Genomic DNA, 23,082 nt, shown 5'->3' on the forward strand with positions numbered 1-23,082 from the left:
CAGCTGCTGCAATAGTGGCAGTCAAGCCTTGGTAGATATTTCTGCCAAAAGAAAATGTGACAGGTGGTTATGAGCTAAAGCTCCTGTAATTAGCTTGGGTATTTGTGCAATAAACTCTTGCTAGCAAAACCCATATATGAGACTGTCAATGTCACACACTCTCATCCTCCAAAAAATATCATTGTGATGCCAGAAGGATGTAGAAATTGATTTTGAACACACCAAAGGGATCGATATATTTGTTCGATAACCTCAAAGTTCAAACTTTACCCCCTTTTATTATCCAACTTCCTTAGCAGTAGGATTCGCTTAAACATGCGCACAACTAAGACCTTGCTTAGAAGACCCATGAGTCAAAGCATGAATTGGAAACTAAACATATATTGCAAAATGCTTTCTTGCTCCACATGAACATATGACATGTGAGTATGAGACTTAACATATGAATTCCATCTATTTGGAGTCTTGGATCTCAATCTACTTGTCTGGTACGTTTATCTGGTATAAAATATATATGCTTTTATTTATAAAAATTAACATTCCTTATATTAATTCATTACTAAAATTTGAAAATATCATACCAAACACCCTAATTGTTTCGAGGGTACAAGAAATAACTGTCATTGCCAAATATTGCTGCTCATAATAATCTTAAGAGTAAATTACAAAAATCTGTTTGAGATTTATATTTATTATATTTATATCCAATAATTTGTAAAATTTATATTTACACCCAGTTAAATTAAAACCATTTATATTATATGAAAAGTCAAAATTGCCCTTGGATGGGAGGGAGGATACATATATTATGGCTCTAATACCACTTAAGGTTATTTTGGTTGTTTTTGAAATTTTTTCTGATACGATATGTTATTCCTATTTAAAATTAACCATTTGATTGATATTTTTTTAAACTATGGGTTAGAGTGTTGGATAAAAATAAATCTCATGGATAAACATAGGTTTCTCAAACTATCAAGTATAACTTATCACTAGTCTATGGCAGGTTTTTATAATTTACTCTAATCTTAAACTACATTCGTAATGGATCAAACTTGGATTTCAATCTCCAATGGATCCAAGTTTTGATTAGAAAGTAAATACACATGGTTGAGCTGTGGGCAACCCTAGAATTTAGAGGTGACAATCGGATTGGATCGGACCGTATAAAGATCAGATCAATACGAGCCGGATCAGAAAATCAATCCAAAGCCAATATGTTTATTAAATGAATCAATCCAAATATGAATTTAATCTGTTTATTAAACAAGTAATCCGACTCGATCCGTTTAATCCATTTATTAAATAGATCAAATTAGGTCAAACAGATTAAACAGATTGGATTAAATGGATCAAAAACAGATTAAACAGATTTTAAATAGGTTGAATATGTCTTAAATGGGTTAAACAGATTGAACAGAATGGATTAAATAGATCAGAAACATATTAAATAAATTTTAAACAGATTAAATGAGATTAAATGAGTTATCTGACTGAATCCAATTTGAATATTAAATGGGTTAAACAGATCAAATACATCAAACTCAAATTCGATCTAAATATTAAACGAGTTAAACATATTGATTTGTTTGTGACCTAAATCCATTTAGTCAAAACTCAAATATGTTTATAACGGATCGAACATGGATCAAATTGACGGGTCGGATTATATTTTATTGGGCCCACCCTAGATCCCTGGTTAATGTGTCCGGGAATAAGACATTAACCCTGGTAATAAAGCTGTGGTGGGAGTCCCACCACAAGAAAACATCACTTGTTCCTTCCATGGCAAAATTCTGCTTGATCTCGTCGAGTTGATAAAAAATGCCCAAATGGGTCGATCTGGGCTGGGCTACACCCTCATCTCAGGCTTCAGACCGGGCTTAAGTCCAACAAATTTTAAAAGTACAATCTCGAGCCCGGCCCATGTCCAAACCCGAGCGGGTCCGAACCCAATTGGAGCCCTAGTTTCCAAGGTTTGAGCAAGTCCCGAACACCACCAACCACCGCCCAGTCTGCAACACCACTCACCGCCCGCCGCCCCACGGTGACGACGGTGATCTGCTGGTGCGGCGCCGATCGTCGGAGGACCGTCCTTGCTGGAGATAAGCCTGGATCAACAACGCCCACTGGAGGCCGATTCGTCGCCGACGATGGACCCACCTATTGCTGCAGCTGCCATGGGAGAAGAAGAAGAGGAGGGAAGGGGTGGCTACCGGCGACGATCGGAGAAAAATAGAAGGACGATCTTCTCGAAGAGGCAGGATCAGGAGAAGAGGAGAGTCGTGTGTTGCTCAGACCTCTTTTGCTCCGACAACGTCTTCATCTATCTCGTGATCTCCTCCTCCGAAGACCCCTCCGCCGACGTCTCCGTCTTCGTCTCCATCTCCGGATGATCCGGCGGCCGTGGCGTCGAGGGGTGGGACAGGAAGAGGAGGGACGGACTAACCCATTTGGGATACGGCGCAAGGGATTTTATTCGGACGGACGAACAGAACAAATGGATTCGGGAGAACCGAAGAGGGATTTTATCAGGCTCGTGAATTGGTTAATTGACTCAGATCAATTCATAAATGACTAGACCTATTTGCGATGGACTGAAAATCGGGCTCAGGTCAGGTTCGGATCAGACTAAAGATATATTCGAGCCCGGTCCAAAATATAAACGGTTCCTATAATTAAATTTACATCCGGTCTAAATTATTTCGGACCGAATCAGACCGGTCGGATGGGCTTTGAGCTGGCATCGAGCCCAGTTCCAGCCCTAAAAATTCGGCTTCCAAAAGCAAAAGGATGCAATCCATTAGTCGGTTTTGAAACTTCGGCGGAGATGTTGAAGCTTTCTCGCTTCCTACCCTCCAGGTAACCTTAACCCTAATACGCTCGCGTCCTTGTCTTCCCATCCTCCATAATCCTTTCTTTCATTTAATCCCACACAGTGGATTATATGGTCGCTCGACTTGACCTTGATTGTTTGCATCCGTCTTTGATTTTGTTTTTCAAATATGTTGAGTACTTTAGATTTTATGGCGTTCTTTGATGCAAAACGACCTGGGATTGCTTCTAAATGGCTTCTAAAACACATGAAAGGGCTTTGGATGAGTAATCTTAGTCTATGGTGATCAGTTCTGTGGGGATTTATGAGTCATCGAGGAACGCTAGTTTTCTGTAAATATTTGCGAGATTAACAAGATGATGGTGGAATCATGAAAGAGTTGGTGGAAGTCTGTAATCTGTTATACTCGCTGTTGGGTAAGGGCTGGGGCTGCAAGAAAGATTGGATTTTGGGTTCAAGAATGTGCCAGACCTGGCCTTGTTGCGAAACTGGTCCATGTTTTGGGACTGTAACTGACCCTGCTGGAAATGGATTGGCTTAGTTCCAGGTTTGGTTGTTTTATGGGTAGAGGAGGCCCAATCAACTATAGTCTTGTGTACTATTGGTTTCTTAAGGTTGGGTTTGGCCATTGATCTGAATGTGTGCCTAGGTTTCGGAATTTCAGGTGAGGCCCCTGATTCACTTGCCGCCATAGTGGGTTCTGAAAATGTTATGGGACAACTTTTAGTGAGACTTTTAATTTAAAATGGAGATCTATATATGTTTGGTTAGTTGGCCAATATTGGTGGCTTAGAATTAAATGCTTTCATGTTGCCTAGGAGTAGCATTCACTTTTTCCCCCGGTTTTCGTTGCAGATTGAGGGTTGCTAGGCTTGTATTTTGGAGTCATCAAGTTTCTGCATGTGTTTTTAGCTTTTCATGGGTATTCAAATTTTGTGATTCTGATATTGAATTTTTGCAAGTCAAAAGGGACTCCTTTAAGACTGGGATCATCTAGGTTAGCCTCTCGATCTTTTGCTACTAAGGAATAGCATTGTACAAATTTAGGTTGAGTTGTTTGCAATATAAACCTCTCTCTCTCTCTCTATATATATATATGTGTGTGTGTGTGTGTGTACATATACATAGATACATATGTATATGCATGTAGATACATATATATATATATATACACATATACATATACATATATACATATATATACATATACGTATATGTATGTATGTAGATAGGAGTTAAGTAAAACCTCACTTGGATTTTGTAATCTCTTCCTTGTCCATCTTCTGCTTAATTTTTTTTGGCGTCTGAGATGTTGCATGAAATGCTAAGCCATCAAGTAAATGTATCTTAATAGTTTTTTAAAATTTAATTTTGCTGCATGAAAGATAGACAAAGAAATTGGAAGTTAAATATACACCATGAGATTGAAAGGACACAGTACAATTACCACAAATAGGTTTAGTTTCCAACAAATTTCAGAAAGCAACCAGAAGTTGGCTCTATATCCTGTGTGATATGAGGATGCTACTGCTCTGCCATGAATTTTTCCTGCAGTATGTACCCTTATGTGCCTCTGCCTAAGCCTTTTCAACCCAATTGTTTGGTAATTCGATATTTGTTGGGAAGCTCTTTTGAAGTCACACCCATTGGAATAGGCCCTGGCTTCAAATTCAGTGTGATTTTATATGGTGCATATTCTTTCAGCCAATACTAGAGGAATAAAGCATTGCTCACAGCTACTGGGTTTGTACCATGATCGTCAATCATGGACCATGAGTTCTGTACATTTATTTGTATCAAGGTGGACAATATGTAAATCAAAGAAAAATGACTACTATTTTACACTTGGATTTGGTGAGATAAGATAGCAGTTGCATGTCATTCACAGCATACGCAGCATATTTCACAGTAGGGGCTGGATCAGTACGAATCAAAGTAACATTTTCTGCTGCTGGGTATGTCAAAGTTGTTTAAAACCTGAACAGCTGGTTATACTCCAATAATTGGCTTTATTTCCCAAAATTTGCTATGAGTGTTCTATGCATCTTGTTGTTATTATCCCCAAAACATACTAGATAGGTGGCTAAGCTTTGGTAGAAAATGCTCTAATCGTATAATATACTAAAACCATTTTCTAGGTAGCAGGTAGAATGGTGTCAATCTGTTTAATATAACCTCAAGTTTCCGCTTTATAGTTATGTGTGAAACTCTCTGCAAATCGATGTTTTTATTGAATGATTTATCATAATTGGCTTTATTTCCCAAAATTTGCTATGATTGTTCTATGCATCTTGTTGTTATTATCCCCAAAACATACTAGATAGGTGGCTAAGCTTTGGTAGAAAATGCTCTAATCGTATAATATACTAAAACCATTTTCTAGGTAGCAGGTAGAATGGTGTCAATCTGTTTAATATAACCTCAAGTTTCCGCTTTATAGTTATGTGTGAAACTCTCTGCAAATCGATGTTTTTATTGAATGATTTATCAAACTTTTATATGAATAAACAGAAATGAACAGGCCAGGAAGTTTTTATTGGGGAAGGCTACTAAAATAAAGGATACCTTTTGGTTGAGTGCTTTTAGTTCTCAACATGGTATTTCAACCTCTGGACCAGATCTTGTGGCAAATGGTATGGTTGTATCTAACTAGACATACTCTTGCTTGCTTCCCCCCAAATCTTATACATCGTTGATTTCATCTGTTTGATCACTTATTCTCCGGCTGGAAATTTCTCAGACAGAAGATTTGCAAACTACACCATATTTAAAGGGAAAGCTGCCCTTTCTGTTTCACCAAAGTTACCGAGTTTCTGTAAAGTTGATGTATGTTTTACTTGTTCTGTTCTTTTCTGCATTCTTGTTTAGATATCATTGGCTTGAAATTTATCAAATGTTATTTTGACAGTCAGGGAGTTCTAGAGTTGACCGAAAGGGTGTTGTAATGATGACATTTTGGCCTGCTGTTGGGCAACGGAAATATGATTGGCAAAAGAAGCAGGTAATGATCATTCTTTCTTTTGATTAGGGATCCCCTACTGAATCAGCTCTGTTTCTTCTTGCTTTGGCCTATTTCACTCTTGTTAGTAGATTTTGGTTGGATGCTGCTCAGGGTTTTGGGTTTATTGTAAACTATTTTGGTGTTAAGGCTAATACTAGTTGGTATTTCTTAAAGTTTGATTATATGACTGCTAAAAAGTTGCCATTTTGGATAAATCCATCTTCCTTGGTTTGCCTTTTTATTCTATATCTAATCATACATCATTTCTGATTAATCTTCTTCTGTAGGTCTTTGCTTTATCACCTACCGAAGTTGGAAGCTTGATAAGCTTAGACCCTGATGAATCTTGTGAATTTCTACATGATCCTTCAATGAAATCAAGGTTTTGGCAGTAGTTTGCCATGTTTTTATAGAAATAAAAATGCTTCCATTCAGTTGTTTAGCATATGATTTACACTTCTACAATCTCTTACATGCATGATTTTTCATTGCACATTGGTCATGCAGTCTTGAAGGCCAGGTGAAGAAATCATTGTCTGTTACACCACTTGGCAATAGCAGTGGCTACTTCCTTAATTTGAGTGAGTAATTTTCTGTTTCTTCTAATGTCGATTGCATTATAGTTGTCATTTTTAAAAAAACACATTCATTGTTGTAGTGGCCTGGTTTGTTTTGATTGTTTGTTTCAGTTCTTGTTAAGTTTGCTTACCTCGTTTTTGTATGGAATATATTGGGAATTATGGATTTTGAAACCAGTAAGAAATGTATTGGCTTGCTTAAATGAATTGGAAAAGAGGTGGGTTTTTACCTGTATTTTCATAGCAAGTTTTATGTTTTATCTCATCAATTATTTTGTTTTTAAAGAAGTAAACATTCTTAAGTTATGCAATTGAAAATTCTATACGACAAATTTATATTTTAAAATCTCTACCATGGAATTCTCAGTGACTAATTTATGTAAAGACAATGTTTTGTTTTCTAAATCTTGTAAAATCCTCAAAATGTCTGTTAAAAATTTATGGTTTACAAATTTCTAAATCTCTTAAAATGTGTTTTTTTAAAGAAAAATTCCCTTGCTCCTGCCCTTTTTTGAGCAAACAAGATTCTGTGGAGAAAAGAAATAAAACTTGATTTTGTAGGTAAACTTCTTGAAATGTGACTTAGGAAAGAACAATTTTCTAGATTGTCTGCCAGAAAAATATAAGAAAAGAACTCCGAGAGAAATGCTGATTACACAATTTCCTGCTAATTAATTGAAAGTAGTCCACCATAATGACCATTATCTTACAGTATGTTAGTCTTCTTTCATTTTACTATCCATGTTAAGTGGTTGATCCAGATGGTTGGTCACGAGTATGCATCAAAGGATAGTAGAGGCAATTTTCTCAACCAGCTGTGAGGCTGGAATTAAAATATCTTTTCATTATTTTGAATGATTTAGGATAACTGGATAAGACAAACATAACACACACACACACTGACATGCACGCCCGTGCGCGCATGTGTATATACATGATAACCAGATTTTTCTGAATGTTAATTAGCGTGGGCGCGCACATACATGTATAGATGGCAACCAAATTTGTCTGAATGTTAAATATGAAATGTGGATAGGGTTCTATTTGGAGGAGTATTTGGATCTACTGCACCTTTGCTATTGCCTTTTTGTTGGACAAATCCCCAGCCATCACAATGCACATTGTTATATAGGTAAATGCCCAATCTCACTGAGTGCCAGATACCAAATGTGCAGGGGATGTCTCTTTAGAGGTGGATTTGTGTAACGGGCCTACAGCCCTTTTGCTATTGGCCTTTGGTTAAAGGTTGAGTAGCCTGAATTTGAGTAGTCAGTGTGGTGGGTGTTTGTTGTCTTTGTGGAGAAAACATGTCATGACAGAGGTGGCAGCTTAACAGTTTGGAGGTCTGACTGAGCAGGATCAAGTTCAGAAGCTCCATTCAGTGTGTGTATTCTCGGGCCCATGCACTCGTGGGAAGGTTGACATGTGAGATTATTGGTCCTCTGCTCTTAAGGATAGATCTTATCAATGTATATTTTTATAGAGTTCAGAAAGTCTCATGCTGCAATTATCTTTTTTTTAAACAAGATTTTACTTTTCTAAACAGAATTGGTGGACCTATTTAAACAAAGTTGGAATAACTAAAATGTCTTTTACCCTTTGAACTTTAAGGCCCAATGAATCACTTTTGGATGGTTACCTTATAAAATCAGCTCATGGAATATCTTCATTTGAGTGTTGAAATTGGATAGGTAGAAATCATGATATTATAACTCCTTGAGGATGGTGTTGCAGTAGGAATTTTGTATAATATAGTGATCTTACAGTAACATACAATGAGGGATAATGATACGATTGTGCTTAAAGCATCAGCTGATTGGTTGGAAGAAATGAAGAGAGGGCCTCATTCTTCATTTGAAAATTGGATCAATAAATTGGAGATGGCATAAAGTATTTCATTGTACTTTCTGTATTTTCTTGTTGATATTTGACATCATTTTTCCGTTTCTCTTCTGGGGCTTATATAATTTAAATATATTGTTACCCTTTTGCGAAATAATATGCAGCTGTTGTGAATACCATCCAGAAGACAAATGAGCGCTTTTCTATACCAGTTACAAAGGCCGAGTTTGCAGTGATGCGCACAGCATTAAGTGTAAGATTTTGCAATATAATTTTTTATTTATCATCCATGCTGGACTAAAAAATAGTCATTTTCCTCAATATTTACTGGAAAAGCATAATAAATCATTTTTGATTACCATTAGAATGCAATATGAAGATGTAGTCTAGTCAAACACTTTATTTCTCTCAATATTATTCCTGGACTATGGATTACATTTCGTTCAGATTCCAACAGACTTATCATGCCTATTTTTATTATATTTGAGATGACTGATGAACAGTATACCATTAAGGGATTCATATGCACATGAAAATTGGCATCATGATTGTTAAATGTTGAATCAGACAACGGCAGTCTGTGCATACTCATTTCTTCAAGAAAAACAAGAAAAAAAAATATAATATATCTAAAGTTGCAAATAGGTTGCATAATTTAGCGACAAATAAAACACAGGATGATGGTTAATTGCATCAGAATTTATATTGTTCCAGATGCATGCATTTGTGCGCCATGTGTTTCTTTGCATATACATAAACGGCATGTTTCTTGGGCAAAGCATATCAATTTCTTAATGATGTATTTGCATATGCACATATGTGCACATTTGACCCAAAAAAATATTGACAGTGTATTACTACATTGTTTGTATGTGATTATGATATCCATAAATCTCAGCCTAAGTTTACCTCCTTTGTCAGACACTGATATCTTTCATTGACCTGCCAGACCATACTGATCACTGGGGTGGCTGGTTGTGCCCTTGTAATAGACTTTTCTCAACTTGACGTCTGTCCATCTCTGTACTGTTTGCACTGGAACACTTCCTACCTTTTCTGAACGCATATAGATGCAAAAATAATTTTTGTTTCCATATGATCATCACTTGTCATTGCACTCTTGTTTTTTATTTCCTTTCCATGGTCACCTGCTGTTCTTTTTCTCTTCTGAAGCTTTATCGACCATGTTATGTCATTATCATTACTACTGACAAATGGTACTGTTATTAAAATTATATAAGCAAGTGCTCCTCTACACCATCATGCAGAAAGTTCAATTTTCTAATATGTGCCTAAAACATGCTAGTCCCCAAGCTTCCATGCTTCATGCCCCTTAAGTTCTCTTCCAACCTGCTGCTTCAGTAAGAATGCCCAACCACATGTGCTTGGAAGTTTTTTGGGTCATCTAAGTTAATGGGTGGACAAGTGGATGCTTTCTTGAGTGCCTTAAATTGAAGAGAGACGCACAACAATGACAAGATTCAGTCTTCTTGGTTATATGAAGTATATTTTTGTTGATAGCAGTGCTTACCATCTAGACAGGCTTTTCTGTGGGCGCCATTAACATGAACAACAGACAAAAAATGCATCCAATGTAATCGATATCTTTGGCGTGCTTAGTAGTGTACACGCGTATGTATATGCCAGTATGATGTTATGTATGTTCTGTGACATTAATGACCTCCATGTGGCTCCTAACATCTCTTCTGTGCAGTATGCATTGCCACACATCATGGGTTGGGACCAAGTCATCAGACCCCAGCTACCAAACATTCCACGGAGCACTCCAAAGCATCAAAGTGACGTGTTGCCAGACCCGGATTTTGAATGGGGAAGGTGATGTTAGATGTGCATGTTGCATCACACTCATCGTGATTCTAAAGAACTGGCCATGCAATCTACCAGTTAGGCCTAAATATACTTTTGGAATCCTCAGATTTATGTATGAACTTGTTGGGCAATTAAGTCACTTATCCATATTGTTGGCTATATGTAACATCAGGTCTTGTTTGGGTCATCTCGGTGAAGAATTTCTTGCTCGCTTTGATGATGGATGCCCTAGGATTTTGCAGGACTGTCATGTGTATATTTGAAGTGTGAGGAAGCATGAGCAGACATATATGGGCAATTTGAATGCTCTAGTTGATGTGATTCCAGAAAGGCCATGTTAGGGCACGTTTGGTTTGGTGTAAGTTGGCAATTTTAGCTCTTTAAATTGGGCAATTTCGCTTTGCAGGAATTTATTTTAGCACCAGATCAGGCCAATCAGTAGTTTGGATGCCCAGTTACGGAAACCAAACAGGCCAATCAGTAGTTTTCCAGCATGGGGAAAAAAAAAAAAAAAAGGGAAGCTGCACTGGAATTTTCAGTTAAATTTCAAAAACTTAAATTTGTCACACTTTGTCATAGATGTCATTCTATATTTCTGTAAAGGATGGAAATATCTACGGTTGTGAAAATAATCTAAATTTGAAGGAATCATTCAATTTGATTCAATAGACATCGATTTCAATCAATTGAAATATATAATTTTGGATGAAATTAAATTAAAATTTATAAAAAATCAATTATTTATAGTTAGATTTAATTTTTATATTTTTAATTTATATAAAATTATATTTTATCGTTGTACTATTGTATAAATTTATTTTTATTTTGAGATGATATTATTTTGATTTTAATATTTTATTTTAAAAAATATCTTGTCACCCATTTGAATTTATGATTTGAGATAATTTTAAAATAAAAAAATTATAAATATGGTTATTTTTAAATAAATAAATTTTTATTTTTTTAATTTTGTTTTATATAAGTTTAAAAATAAATTAAAATTTTATAATTTATAAAATTAAAATTTTTTATATTAAATTAATAAAAAAATTAAATAAATTTAAATGAGTCAATATTAGATTTAAAATTAATATTAGATTAATATAAAAATTGAAATTGATAAAATTTATTTGAATTTATTATAAATCATCCGTTTCGATTTTAAATAGTTTATATACAATGAATGGTTGCTCGTGGATTGAATTTTATTCAATCTGATTAAATTTGATTGAATAAATTTTTTTTTTTTAATTTGATCAAATTTGATCCGTGCTTGTCTTTGAAAATATCTATTGAGAAAATTGAAAGAAAATCGGAAGATTGAAAAGGAGAGATATAATATTTTAAATCTGTGGCCTTGAGATTGTAATAGAGCAGTCTTATCATTTTATGATGACTTGTGTCATCCAACCAAAGTAACGTGCCAAAGCCTCTGTAGACAAATCTTTTAACCAGCAATTGGTCGCAAGGGTGAAGGCAAGTTGAAGATGAGCTAGACGAGACCTAGCTCTAGCCACCGTCATCATCGTCTTTTTTTTTTTTTTTGATACAAGTAAATGTTCATACTATTTTAATACGAAAGCAGTTTATAAAATTAAAACATAAAATATCCTATAAGATCCGTGGATAAATATCCTCTTTCTTTCAGATCCAGCTTTAAATATCCTCCTCCTTTCATATCTACCTTCTGAAGTGCTTCGCTATAAAGGATACCATCCAATCTAGCTTTCACTTGTCTTATTTTGTGATTGAGTGTGTTAGCTCATTTAATTTTGAGCCGCGCTTCGTATGTACAAGAATATCTTTTTGTTTAGAAGATCCAATAAAATTTTAAGATCATTTTAATTTTTTTTATATAGTTCAAAATAATAATTCTAATTATATTTTAACTTTATAATTTAAATATACTTTACTTTTATATAATTTATATTAATTTATAAGAAATAATTATTTTCATTTTTATATTAATATTTTGAGCTAATACAAGTCAAACTCGAAATAGCTGGGTCAACTTTAGCTGGCTTATTTCTCAGCGGAGAGAAGCCGACTCGAGCTCACAGATGAAGAGCTTAGTCGTTTGCCTGCTGAACTTGGTTGAACAAAGTGGCACTAAAGGCGTATTCAAGCCTTAATGCCTTATGCTTGCCAAGTAACTTTTAAAAACTAGGCATAAGTTTTTGCCTCCCCTTCTCCCCGGCAAAAAAACAATTAAAAGGAAAAAAAAAAAAAGGAAAAACAACTGGCGTAAGCAAGGGAATATGCCGGCTAAACTCGCTCATATCATAAGTATTCCTAGGAAAAAGTTGCCATGGACTGCTCTTTGACATAAAGCCATCAGTTATATCTACCCCCATCTTTTTGGCTTTGTTGGTTTCGAAATAAGAAATAAGAGAATACCTGAAGTTGTATCTACAAAAACAGTCACCACAAATTATTATAATTTTTGTGGGTTGGGGTTGTTTCTTTCTTAGAAAAAAAATGATCGTTCTTTTTTTGTGGCATCAACCATAGTTCTCAAAGCACTCAAATATCTTTTTTTATAGATCTCGAACTGATTATTGCATGATTTAATGATTGACATAATCAAATAAGATAAATCATTCATACAATCTAAACCCAATTTTTGTTGGCTCTGATCTTAGAATAACTTTTGAATAAGGGTCGTTTTTGTCCATAAAAACATAAAAGTAGGTATAAATAATTAGAAACAATTTATGACAAATTTTCAATAGATATACACAAGCAAGTTTTACTAGTATAATAATTCTCGGATTATGCCTGCTCCGCAGTATATTTGGCGAGTACCAGGCTTATTGCAAGCCTGCTTCATGCCTGAACAGAACACCGTCTTACGGATATAAACACGTTTGATTAAAACTTGTTTCAAAAATTATAAATAAAAATTAACAATAATTTACTGTATTACTGATGCATAGTCGTTGATAGCATCAAAAATAACTCTACTCACTACGTAGGTAGGATGAGTCGAGATCGTATCCTCAGAGACCTTGGGCTAAATTGAGATTGCAAAATAAAAAAAAGAAACGTTGTTTTGATTTAGAAAATAAATTATCTTAAAATTGATATAATTAGAAAATAAAGAGCTCGGGAGTTTTGAATTAATTTTGCACTAATAGAATTGTATCTCTTTTTTTTATATTTAAATAGATGCAATTAATCTTAGAAAAAATATCTATCTTTCCTCGGCACGTTACTAGGTAAACAACTCTTCTTTTCTCGGTACGTTCCGTATCCGTAGATTACGGCGCGTCTCTGAAAAGTAAAAGTTGTTCCTAATATTAATCTAACAGGAAAGCATAAATAAAAGCATATGAAATAGAGCAAATAAATAACTCATGACGATTTAAATAAAAAGCATAATCTTTATTGCATATAAAAAAATACAAGAAAGTTTAGAACAATAAACCCATTCTATGTCATTACAAAATTTCTTCTCCATTTCCGAGACTGCTAGCCTAGCTACTCATGAAGTAGTCCCTTTCTATTTTTCTATGCAACGCTCTAGAAGAATTTCTGGGCTCCCCCTCCAATGAGAGTACAAAAGTCTTTTTATAGGTGTTAGGACGGAAGAGTTTTACATGATTTTTCGATGTGGAACTAAAGAAAATGCTAAGGACTAAAAGATGGATAAAATAAAAAAATCATAAATAGATAAAAAAAATATAAATTCTTCCTCTCGAAGTATTTTCAAGTATCATATTTTTTCTTTTTAATGAGCATCTGTTCGTTTGTTCGCGTCAGCCAACAAAAACTCCCCGCGCCCTGTCATGCCGCGCGCCCACGCTGCCCGCGCACGCCCACGCTCACGCCCGAGCTGCTGTTAGGAAGTGCTCCCTTTTTTTTCGATTACCAAAAAGAAACTTTTATTTCTTTAAAATGATATCTATATCTTTTTTAGATTCTTTACATAGTATCTTTATTTTCTATAATATCATATGCATCTTTCTTTTATTTTAATTTTATTTTAAATCTAATTTTCTTCGAATTTGAATCTTTTTGACCTATAAATCGTACTCTTTGTATCGACGATCATTTTTTCTGTAAAATATAAAAAGAAGTATCAAATTTTTAATAAATAAAATAAATAATATATAATTTTTAATTTTAAATAATTTAAATTAAGTGTTTATCAATTACCATCCCGATAAGCACAACTATTTCTATTCCAATTTCTTCTTATTCGCGAACCAGACTCGGCACTCGGCCTTAATATTTTCGGATATTTTGGACTTATTCCTGTCTCTATCCCTGGACTTAAAGGCCACATAAAGGCCGGTGAGCTGGTTAATCTCATCAACCCTCCAAATCCTAATGTCCAACGTTGCCTCGCCTCGGTCCAAAATCTTTCTTTGATGATTCCACCATATAACCACAGCGTATCTAGTTTCAGATCAATATTATTTTGTCTCCAGAGATCCATTAACAAAGGTATCTTGGCAAAGATATCTTTGCCACCCAAGTCACAGACCTCTTTCTTGTGCTCTCTGGTCGGCTATACCGAACAAGGCCATCAGCTCAACGCCCATGAGCTGCTCGATGAAATACTCATACCAGACTACAAATCATGTAATAAGATGATCAAGAGCTACACTACTGACTACCAGTACCTGGAGGCACTGTCAGTATTCAGATGGATGCAGAAAGCCAGATTGAGACCAGATAGCTTCGCACTTGCGGCGGCCGTAAAATCCTCGGGTACAATGCATGACGCTAGACTTGGAGGAATGCTCCATGCATTTGCTGTTAAGGGAGGTTTCTCGACATTCTTAGCTGTTGAAAAGGCGCTAATGGATATGTATGCTAGATTTGACATGCTGAGTGATTCTCGTCAGGTTTTCAGGGAGATGAGTTGGAGAGATTCTGTCTCTTGGAACGTTCTGTTGTCGGGCTATGCTCGTGCTCAGCTTTATGGTGATGCAATGGATTTATTCCATGCAATGCATGGATATGGCGATGAGGAAGTTAAGCCCACTGCAGTAACCATGGCAGTCATTCTTCCCATTTGTGCAAAATTAAAAAGTTTGAAGGCAGGGCAAAGCGTCCATGCTTATGTTATCAAGATGGGATTGGATTTAGATACTCTAGTAGGGAATGCACTTGTATCGATGTACGCGAAGTGCGGTAGTATCATTAATGATGCCTATAGGGCATTCTGTCACATTGCTTGGAAGGATGTTATCTCATGGAATTCAATGATTGCTGGATACTGTGATAATGGTTTCTTTGGTGAAGCCTTTGAATTGTTTTGTCGGATGATATTGTCAGGTTTGCAGCCTAATTATGCTACGGTTGCTAATATTCTTCCCATCTGTGCATCTGTGGAAGATGGGTGGCACTATGGAAGAGAACTTCATTGTTATGCATTGCGGTGTGGGTTGGAGGTGGAACTTACTGTCTGTAATGCACTTTTGACTCATTACTCAAAGGTGGGAGACATGAAAGCAGTTGAATCAGTCTTTGGAAAAATGCATTCAAGGGATTTAGTAACATGGAACACTGTAATTGCTGGGTATGCTTTGAATGGATGGATCTCAAGGGCCATAAATTTGTTTCATGAATTGCTGTCTAACGAAATAAAACCTGATTCGATCACTCTCATCAGTGTGCTTCCTGTATATGCTCAAGCAAATGATTTACAAGCGGGCAAGAAGATCCATGGTTACATATTGCGGCATCCTTTGCTCTGCCAAGAAACATCTACAGGAAATGCACTTATTAGCTTATATGGGAAGTGTGGTGAGCTAGACAATGCGGTGAAGACTTTTAAGGGGATTCCAGAGAGAGATATAATATCATGGAATGCGATGCTTTCAGCTTATGCTGATACTGAACAATTGGAGAAATTTATGGACATGTTGAATCAAATGAATGTTGAAGGAATTCAACCTGACCCTGTAACTATTTTAAGTGTGCTTCAGGTAAGTGCTTTCCATGGCATAAAAAAGGTTAGAGAAGCCCATGCTTATTCCCTTCGAGCTGGCTTCACAATCCAAATGACTGTTGGGAATGCAATACTTGATGCATATGCAAAGTGTGGGAGCATTGATGATGCATTCGGAATGTTCAGGAGCTTGACAGGCAAGAATGTGGTCACAGGCAATACGATGATCTCTGGCTATCTGAAGCATGGTTGTCAGGAGTTTGCTGAGATGATCTTTGGCCAGATGTGTGAGAGAGATCTAACCACTTGGAATTTGATGATTCAAGTTTATGCTCAAAATGATTGCATAGACCGTGCTTTTGGTCTTTTTCATGAGCTGCAGCACAAAGGAATGAAGCCTGATAATGTTGGTATTATGAGCATCGTTGCAGCTTGTGCTCGTCTGGCCTCTGTTCACTTGGTAAGGCAGTGCCATGGTTACATAATCCGTGCTTCTCTTGGAGACAGTTACCTGGAAGGAGCTCTCCTTGACTCATATGCAAAATGTGGAAGCATAAATGATGCTTGCAAACTCTTTCAAACGAGCTATCAGAAGGACTTGGTCACATATACTGCTATGCTTGGAGGCTATGCAATGCATGGTATGGCACAAGAGTCACTTGGGGTCTTCTCGCAGATGCTTGTATTGGATATAAAGCCAGATCATGTGATCATAACTTCCCTTCTTTCAGCCTGCAGTCATGCTGGACTGGTAGATGAAGGGTGGAAGCTATTCAAATCCATCAGTAAGATTCATGGGATTAAACCCACGATGGAGCACTATGCCTGTATGGTGGATCTTCTTGCTCGACGAGGGTGCTTCAGAGAAGCATATAATTTCATTAAGGATATGCCCTGTGAAGCCAATGGCAATTTATGGGGTACACTGCTTGGAGCCTGTAAGACTTATGGAGAGGTGGAAGTTGGGCGACTGGTTGCAGATCATTTATTCGATGTGGACACTGGAAATATTGGAAACTATGTGGTAATGTCAAACATTTTTGCTGCAGATGGGAGGTGGAATGGTGTTGAGCAGGTCCGTAGACTAATGAAGGCCAAGGATCTGAAAAAGCCAGCCGGATGTAGCTGGATTGAGGTTGAGAGAATGAGACATGCATTTGTGGCTGGTGATCTATCTCATCCATTGAGACCTATCATTTACAGTACATTGAGGACTTTGGATCGACAAATCAAAGACCCACTGAGTCCAAGGAAATGAGGAGGGGAAGTCCCAAGCAAATTGGCGGATTCGCCTTCAGCAGAAGCCTCTACATCAATGTAAGATTTTGATAAGAGACCTTATAACCGAGCCTCTGAGCAAACAAATGGCAACAAAAAATATCTTGTGATAGGAGTAGATCATCGTCCACAAACATTCTCTAGCCAAAGCATTACAGCTGAGCTCCTTGGCAAGGTGGGAAGATTATGCCTGCAGAACATCTCGTCATTTGTTATGCAGTTTCATATGGTGATAGCCAACCAAGAAACAGTTCCAGAGAAGGTTGTCTTTTGATATGGTGGTAACTGAAATAAACTCTGAAATCCAAGCCATCCACAGCACAGAAAATGGGCATGTTCTGTTGATCGAAAACAAACAAAAATTTCAGAAAGGAAATGACTCGAACTACAACCATGCTTTCAGTGCAGTTCCAGACAGCTGAAGACAGTAATGGAAGCACTTGGGGAAAGCTGAACTTCAACAGCCACATGTCAAACAATTTCAAACTCATCCTAGCCAGCCAAAATTGAATTGACCCAGTGCAATGTAGCTGATTTTGATGTCTGAAGAAGCATAGTGAGAGGTGATGGAACTATGACTGCGATATATGGAATCAATGTTTAAGAAAGCAAAATTTTTTTAGCCTGATTGTAATATCAAAGCCTCACTGAGCTAGCTGATGGCAATAGCAAGGCAGTGCAGGATAATTCAGGAAGATCAAGCTTCAATGCAGATGCTGAAATTTGATGGCAAAGAAATTTTAAACATGTTTGGTATGCTGAAAATAGCAGAGGCAATTATTTTAACCCCCCAAAAAGAAGAAACAGGGGTGGTAGACATAGAAGAATGGATATTGGAAATTTCTTATAGCTGAGTTGATGAACCTTCAATTATACAATTTAAGGCAATATGAGCTTGGGGACAGCAGCGAAGACAAAGTAGTTGATTTCCTTTTTTACTTTTGATACCTAAACTGATGCATTTCAATTATACAGGTTGTAGAAAAATAGGTGATTGGAAAATATGAACTCTAAAACAGATTGATACGTTACCTTCTTGACAGCATTGTATAAACTCTTCAGCCATGGTGTTAACTGTTAAGCATCATAAAACCAAAGACAACTGACTAATAGAAAACTAAAACAATGAGGAAGAAAACTAAATAGTCTTATGAAGAAATCTCATTAGGTGAATGCGCTCCCACAACCTCAGCAAAAAGGGTAGTCCCATACATCCACTGTATTTCTCAGAACACACATAAACCTTCCATCACACAATAAGGTACAAACTACAAACCATATGTATGTCAAACATCTATTAGTTTCAGATTGCACAGCTCTCACAACATATAAATCTTTGAAAACTGTAGGCTTTCATGTACATTGAATTCTATCCAAAGCCCAAATTTCTGATTAGTTCCCATTCCACCACTGAAACCTCCAAACACCACTAAGCAAAATTTTCATGATTGAAGCCAAATTTTAATCATGTGAGAAAAGTGATTCAAAGAAACCCTAACCATGGCTCGAGACATGACTTTAACAGCAATGACAAAACACTTACAGCAAGCTCAAAATCCTAGTGACCACATGTGAAATGGTGTTAAATTCAGCATCTCATGTCCCATATTGCTAAAGGCAGTTCAAGAAGCTGACTTTATGTAGAAGGGACGACACTGCAAGGTGATAGAGCTCCAATGGTGAGAAGTGAGTGACATCTAAAGAAATGGAAAAAATGTAAAGTTCCAATGCCATGTAGAAGACCTCCTGCAATAAATCTAATGGCAATAACAGGGAAACTCAAGATATCAAACCTCCATGAGTAGATGCTAAAATTTGATAGATTAGATTCCAAAAATGTGCCAAGTCTGCTGAAAATAACAGAGGAAGTTTTATATTAGAAGAATCTGGCCATGATGCTGTATGAAAGACCTTTGGTGGAGGAACTGATTATATTCTTCTTCTTCTTTTTCTTCTTTGAAAGGACACCTAAATGAAGGCAATGTTTCAAAGGCTATAGGAAGGGAAGCATGAACTCTAATAGGTTGATAAGTTACCATATAGATGCTGCCTATGATAATAACCAGGCATGACCTCTTCAACAATGGTATTCAGTATCACAAACAAAGAAAACTATATAGTTGCAGAGAGAAAGCCATCATTAAAGAAATCACACCCACAAAATCAGTGAAAAGCCATATATATCGCAAATCTAGCACTCGTAACATATCTTTCATATAGGAAGGTATGAAAACTATATATACATCAAACATAAACAAGTCTCAGTTTAACTGAATCATCTTCCATATCCTCCATCTCTCAAAACTGCAGGACTACATATTCATATAACATTCTGCTCGAAGCTAACAACCTTGCTGAGCTCTGAATCCATCATCAATAAAGACACTGGAAACCCCTACAGACCCCCAACCAGACCCCAAACAGCACCAAGCAGAGGACTGCATCAATGGCAAGCACTATCTTCACATGGCGGCACCATAATTTTCGTGCATGCTGGGGACCTCGGTTCCTCGAGCTCAAGCTCTTCCTCAGAGAAACAACACCACCTGCAGGTTCATGAGGCAATTCAATCTTTATCCCCCTATCGTTACGATCATCGCTGCCATCTTCAGCCTCAACCACCCTCTCCTTTGATTTCTTTCGATCATGTTTCCCACTCGCCTTCCCTAAAAGAAGCATCGTTGCAGAATTGGTGGATCCATCGGTCGATGCACTGTCGGAGGACTGATTCCTGGACATGTTCTCCAAAGAAGATATCAAGCGGCCAATGACAGGGACCAATTCATCCTGGAATCCATTCTTGGAGGCCTTGAAACTGTCTCGCAAGCGCTCGAGGAACCGGCGGGTCTCCAAATTGTTGGTGCTCGGGTCAGCAATGGCAAAGTAAGTGAAATTACCATCCATTAGGAAGCTGAAGGTCCTCGAGCCAACAGTGTGGGAGTACCAGGAATGCAGGGCTGGGGCTTTTTCCAGGCAGCGCTCGGCCAGTGCCTCGAGCTCACGGTCACCACCGCTGAACTTGTGGAGGATTCTGTTGCCTTTGGAAACGCAGCAGAAGACTATGTTCCCGGGTGGAGGCTGGGATTCCATTGGAGATGGAGGGCTCTCCTCTAATTCATAAAAATCTCAGCTTTTTAGGGAGGGTTGGGAAGAATTATTTCAAATTTCACAAGGGTTTTGAAATCAAACTGAAAGAAGAATCGCAGCTAAATTCTGGTGGTGGAATCTAGGGATTAATTTGAGACAGAAACCTAAATTCTTTCAAGCTTATATTCATAGAAAAATCCCAGCTTTATTAAAGAGCTCTCTCCCTATCCTATCCCCGATACACAGAAGTCCCAGGTTTGAGAAGGGATGGATTACCTCAAATTTCCCCAGGGTTATTATATAAAACTGAAAGAAAACCGCAGAAGGATTCTGGTGGTGGAACGAAGCGATTAATTTGAATTTACCGAAAAAAAAAAAAAGATGACTAATTTGATACAGAAAACCAAATTCTAACAAAGCTCAGATTCATAAAACTCCAGCTTTATACAAGAACTGTCTCTTTGCTACCCTTATATTCATAAAAATCCCAGCTTTGACAAGAATTAGGATACATTACCTGAAATCTCACCAGGGTTTTGAATCAAATTGGAAGAAAAACTCGTAGAAATTTCGATGGACGTAGAAATTTGGAAACCTTTCCATGGGGATTTGGAATCAGACCCAGAAGTGAGCGGTAGAATTTTCAAAAGGTGGGGGATTGGACCCAGAGATCGGAATCATAGGTAAAGACATAGACATCAGACGAAGAAATAAAAAAGAAAGATTGGACTCTTGTCGGAGAACTGCGAGAAGGAAGGAAGCGAGGAAGGGAGGGGAGGCACGAAAGGGAGCGCGTGAGGGTTAGGGTTCCAAAAAGAAGCCCCTTCCTGGAAGGATACAGGTTGGAGAATAACTGAAAACAGAACACCCTGTTTCTTGTGGGTGATCCAAATTGACTTCCCAGAAGCTGTCCTCAAATTCAAAACTGAAAAAAAATGGAATCTTTGCTTTATTTAACAATATAATATAATTACTAACATGCGTAAAATACATTATCGCCATATTTTAAAATAATTATCATATAATTCATAGCCATCATAATGATTTTTTTTTGGAGGCCTGTTGATCTCTCTCTCTCTCTCTCGCACACACATAAAATAATAAATGACCGTTGCTGCTATTTAGTTGTTATTTTAATTCTTGTGTGAGGCAATTTATAGTTGCTATAAATCCTTTTCATTGTTCTTTCATTAAATGATATGATCATATAGTAACTTACTTTATTGATAGTTTTGTTATTTTGTATAATAAGTGCTAATAATGGCTGCTATAACAATTATTTTTTGTTTCTCTAATATCGGATGAAATAATATATAGAGCAGATAATGATCATTATAATTGTCATAATGAGAAATAATTACACCAATATACAATAGTATAAGTTAAATATATATATAAAAAAAATAGAAGTGATTCATGACTTGGATTGTTAAAAATCTTATATCAAGAAGTCCGAATAAAAGATGACTTAGATGCTATGTATTTTGTTGTGTAGTGGCGGCTGATGTTGAAGGTTTAAAAAAGTGGGAATGAGATAAGAATTTGTAAAAATGAATAGGGATATTTTTCTAAAGTCTCTCTCAATATAATTAGCGTAAACAGAAACATAGTTGATAAATGTCTTTTTAGTATAATAACAACAAAAGTAATTTAGTAACATTTATTTTAAATAAATTGCTAAATCTATGATGTATCATGCTGAAGTGATGGGTTTTGTCTTGTTACACTGAAATGCCAAACATGCTACAGAGGGGGGAGGAAAGGAGAGCAAAAATTGTGGTGAATTAACTTCAATCAAGTATATCCTTTCCATAGTAGTTACCCTTTACCCTCTCCAACAACTACTTGGAGAAACCTTTGCAGGATATGTGTCCCTCAAATGTAGGCACCCAATTTTTAGTTGTTCCCCTTAAATTTGAGCAAGCAAATAGCAACATTTGGATTTAAGATGCCTAGATGGCAGTAACTAAATGGAGATGGGAGCATCTAGGATTGCTACTAGGCTAGCTTATAGCCCATTCTCCATTGTGAGCCATTGCCTTTTGTTAACACATATAAGGTTCATGGCTACTTCAACTTTGATAGGCTAGGGTAGATAAAAAGAAGGGCTGCCATGTAGATAAAATGTTTAAGGTTTGTGAGTTAGTGTGGATGGGCCCAATAGGTCCTTATCTCATTAATCACAACCCATTAGCCGACCTCCATTTGAGGCACGGGTCAACTGGCATCATAACTTTCCTATGGACTGAGAACGCGTGGAAAACACTAGCAAGAACAATGACAACCTATGAGAGGTACTAGTGATATGAAATTCTTCTTCTAGGCCTTATTATAACGCTAAAAAATAATGGGTGTTCGAAAGGTATAAATGCCAAAAAAATAAAAGAATAGTTTTTGGACGACCCATGAAGATATCCTTGAAGGAAAGATTTCATACTTATCGTGAGATGAATAGAACGGCCGACATCCAATCGTTTTCTTATGGTTTCGTGATATTTTATTTTCTGATGTTATCGAATGCATCCACGTTGCATGGGTATTAATTTTGATTTAGCCAAAAAATAAGAAAAAAGAAAGATTCTTTATTTTGTACATAACGAATCATGCCCACTGAATAGGACTAGTGAAAATGATCCTTCTACGTGAAGTTTCTTCAATGATATCATAAATAATTGGCAGGATTCTTCATGGTCTATATGCCGACATTATTTCAACAAACAATCAGCAG

General features: G+C 36.7%; 3 protein-coding genes across 4 annotated transcripts; 2 read left to right on the forward strand and 1 right to left on the reverse strand.

The window, feature by feature from the left end:
* The first annotated feature begins 2,706 nt into the window (after nt 1–2,706).
* On the forward strand, nt 2,707–10,496 carry LOC105038531 (single-stranded DNA-binding protein WHY2, mitochondrial). Of its 2 annotated transcripts, XR_830744.3 has the most exons (9): nt 2,707–2,862; nt 5,348–5,469; nt 5,577–5,662; nt 5,745–5,837; nt 6,125–6,219; nt 6,345–6,418; nt 8,422–8,510; nt 9,972–10,161; nt 10,260–10,496. XR_830744.3 is itself a non-coding variant. In XM_010914366.3 (8 exons), exons 1-8 carry the CDS (start codon nt 2,729–2,731, stop codon nt 10,095–10,097), a joined length of 819 nt encoding a protein of 272 aa, XP_010912668.2. In that variant the 5' UTR covers nt 2,707–2,728; the 3' UTR covers nt 10,098–10,449. The 2 variants fall into 2 exon arrangements, 1 of the variants encoding a protein (XP_010912668.2); XM_010914366.3 differs by having other exon boundaries at nt 9,972–10,449.
* Nucleotides 10,497–14,263: 3,767 nt separating this feature from the next.
* Nucleotides 14,264–18,387, forward strand: LOC105038694 (putative pentatricopeptide repeat-containing protein At5g08490). Its single transcript, XM_010914572.4, has one exon. The coding sequence runs from the start codon at nt 14,461–14,463 to the stop codon at nt 17,245–17,247; it is 2,787 nt and encodes a 928-aa protein (XP_010912874.2). The 5' UTR covers nt 14,264–14,460; the 3' UTR covers nt 17,248–18,387.
* A 1,061-nt stretch (nt 18,388–19,448) lies between these two features.
* Nucleotides 19,449–21,363, reverse strand: LOC105038532 (phytolongin Phyl1.1). The gene is made up of 2 exons (XM_010914367.4): nt 20,872–21,363; nt 19,449–20,377 (listed from the first exon to the last, which is right to left on the reverse strand). Exon 2 carries the CDS (start codon nt 20,355–20,357, stop codon nt 19,641–19,643), a length of 717 nt encoding a protein of 238 aa, XP_010912669.1. The 5' UTR covers nt 20,358–20,377; nt 20,872–21,363; the 3' UTR covers nt 19,449–19,640.
* Between the last annotated feature and the right edge of the window lie 1,719 nt (nt 21,364–23,082).

Source organism: Elaeis guineensis, chromosome 1, assembly GCF_000442705.2.
Source record: "Elaeis guineensis isolate ETL-2024a chromosome 1, EG11, whole genome shotgun sequence".
NCBI classification, from domain to species: domain Eukaryota; kingdom Viridiplantae; phylum Streptophyta; class Magnoliopsida; order Arecales; family Arecaceae; genus Elaeis; species Elaeis guineensis.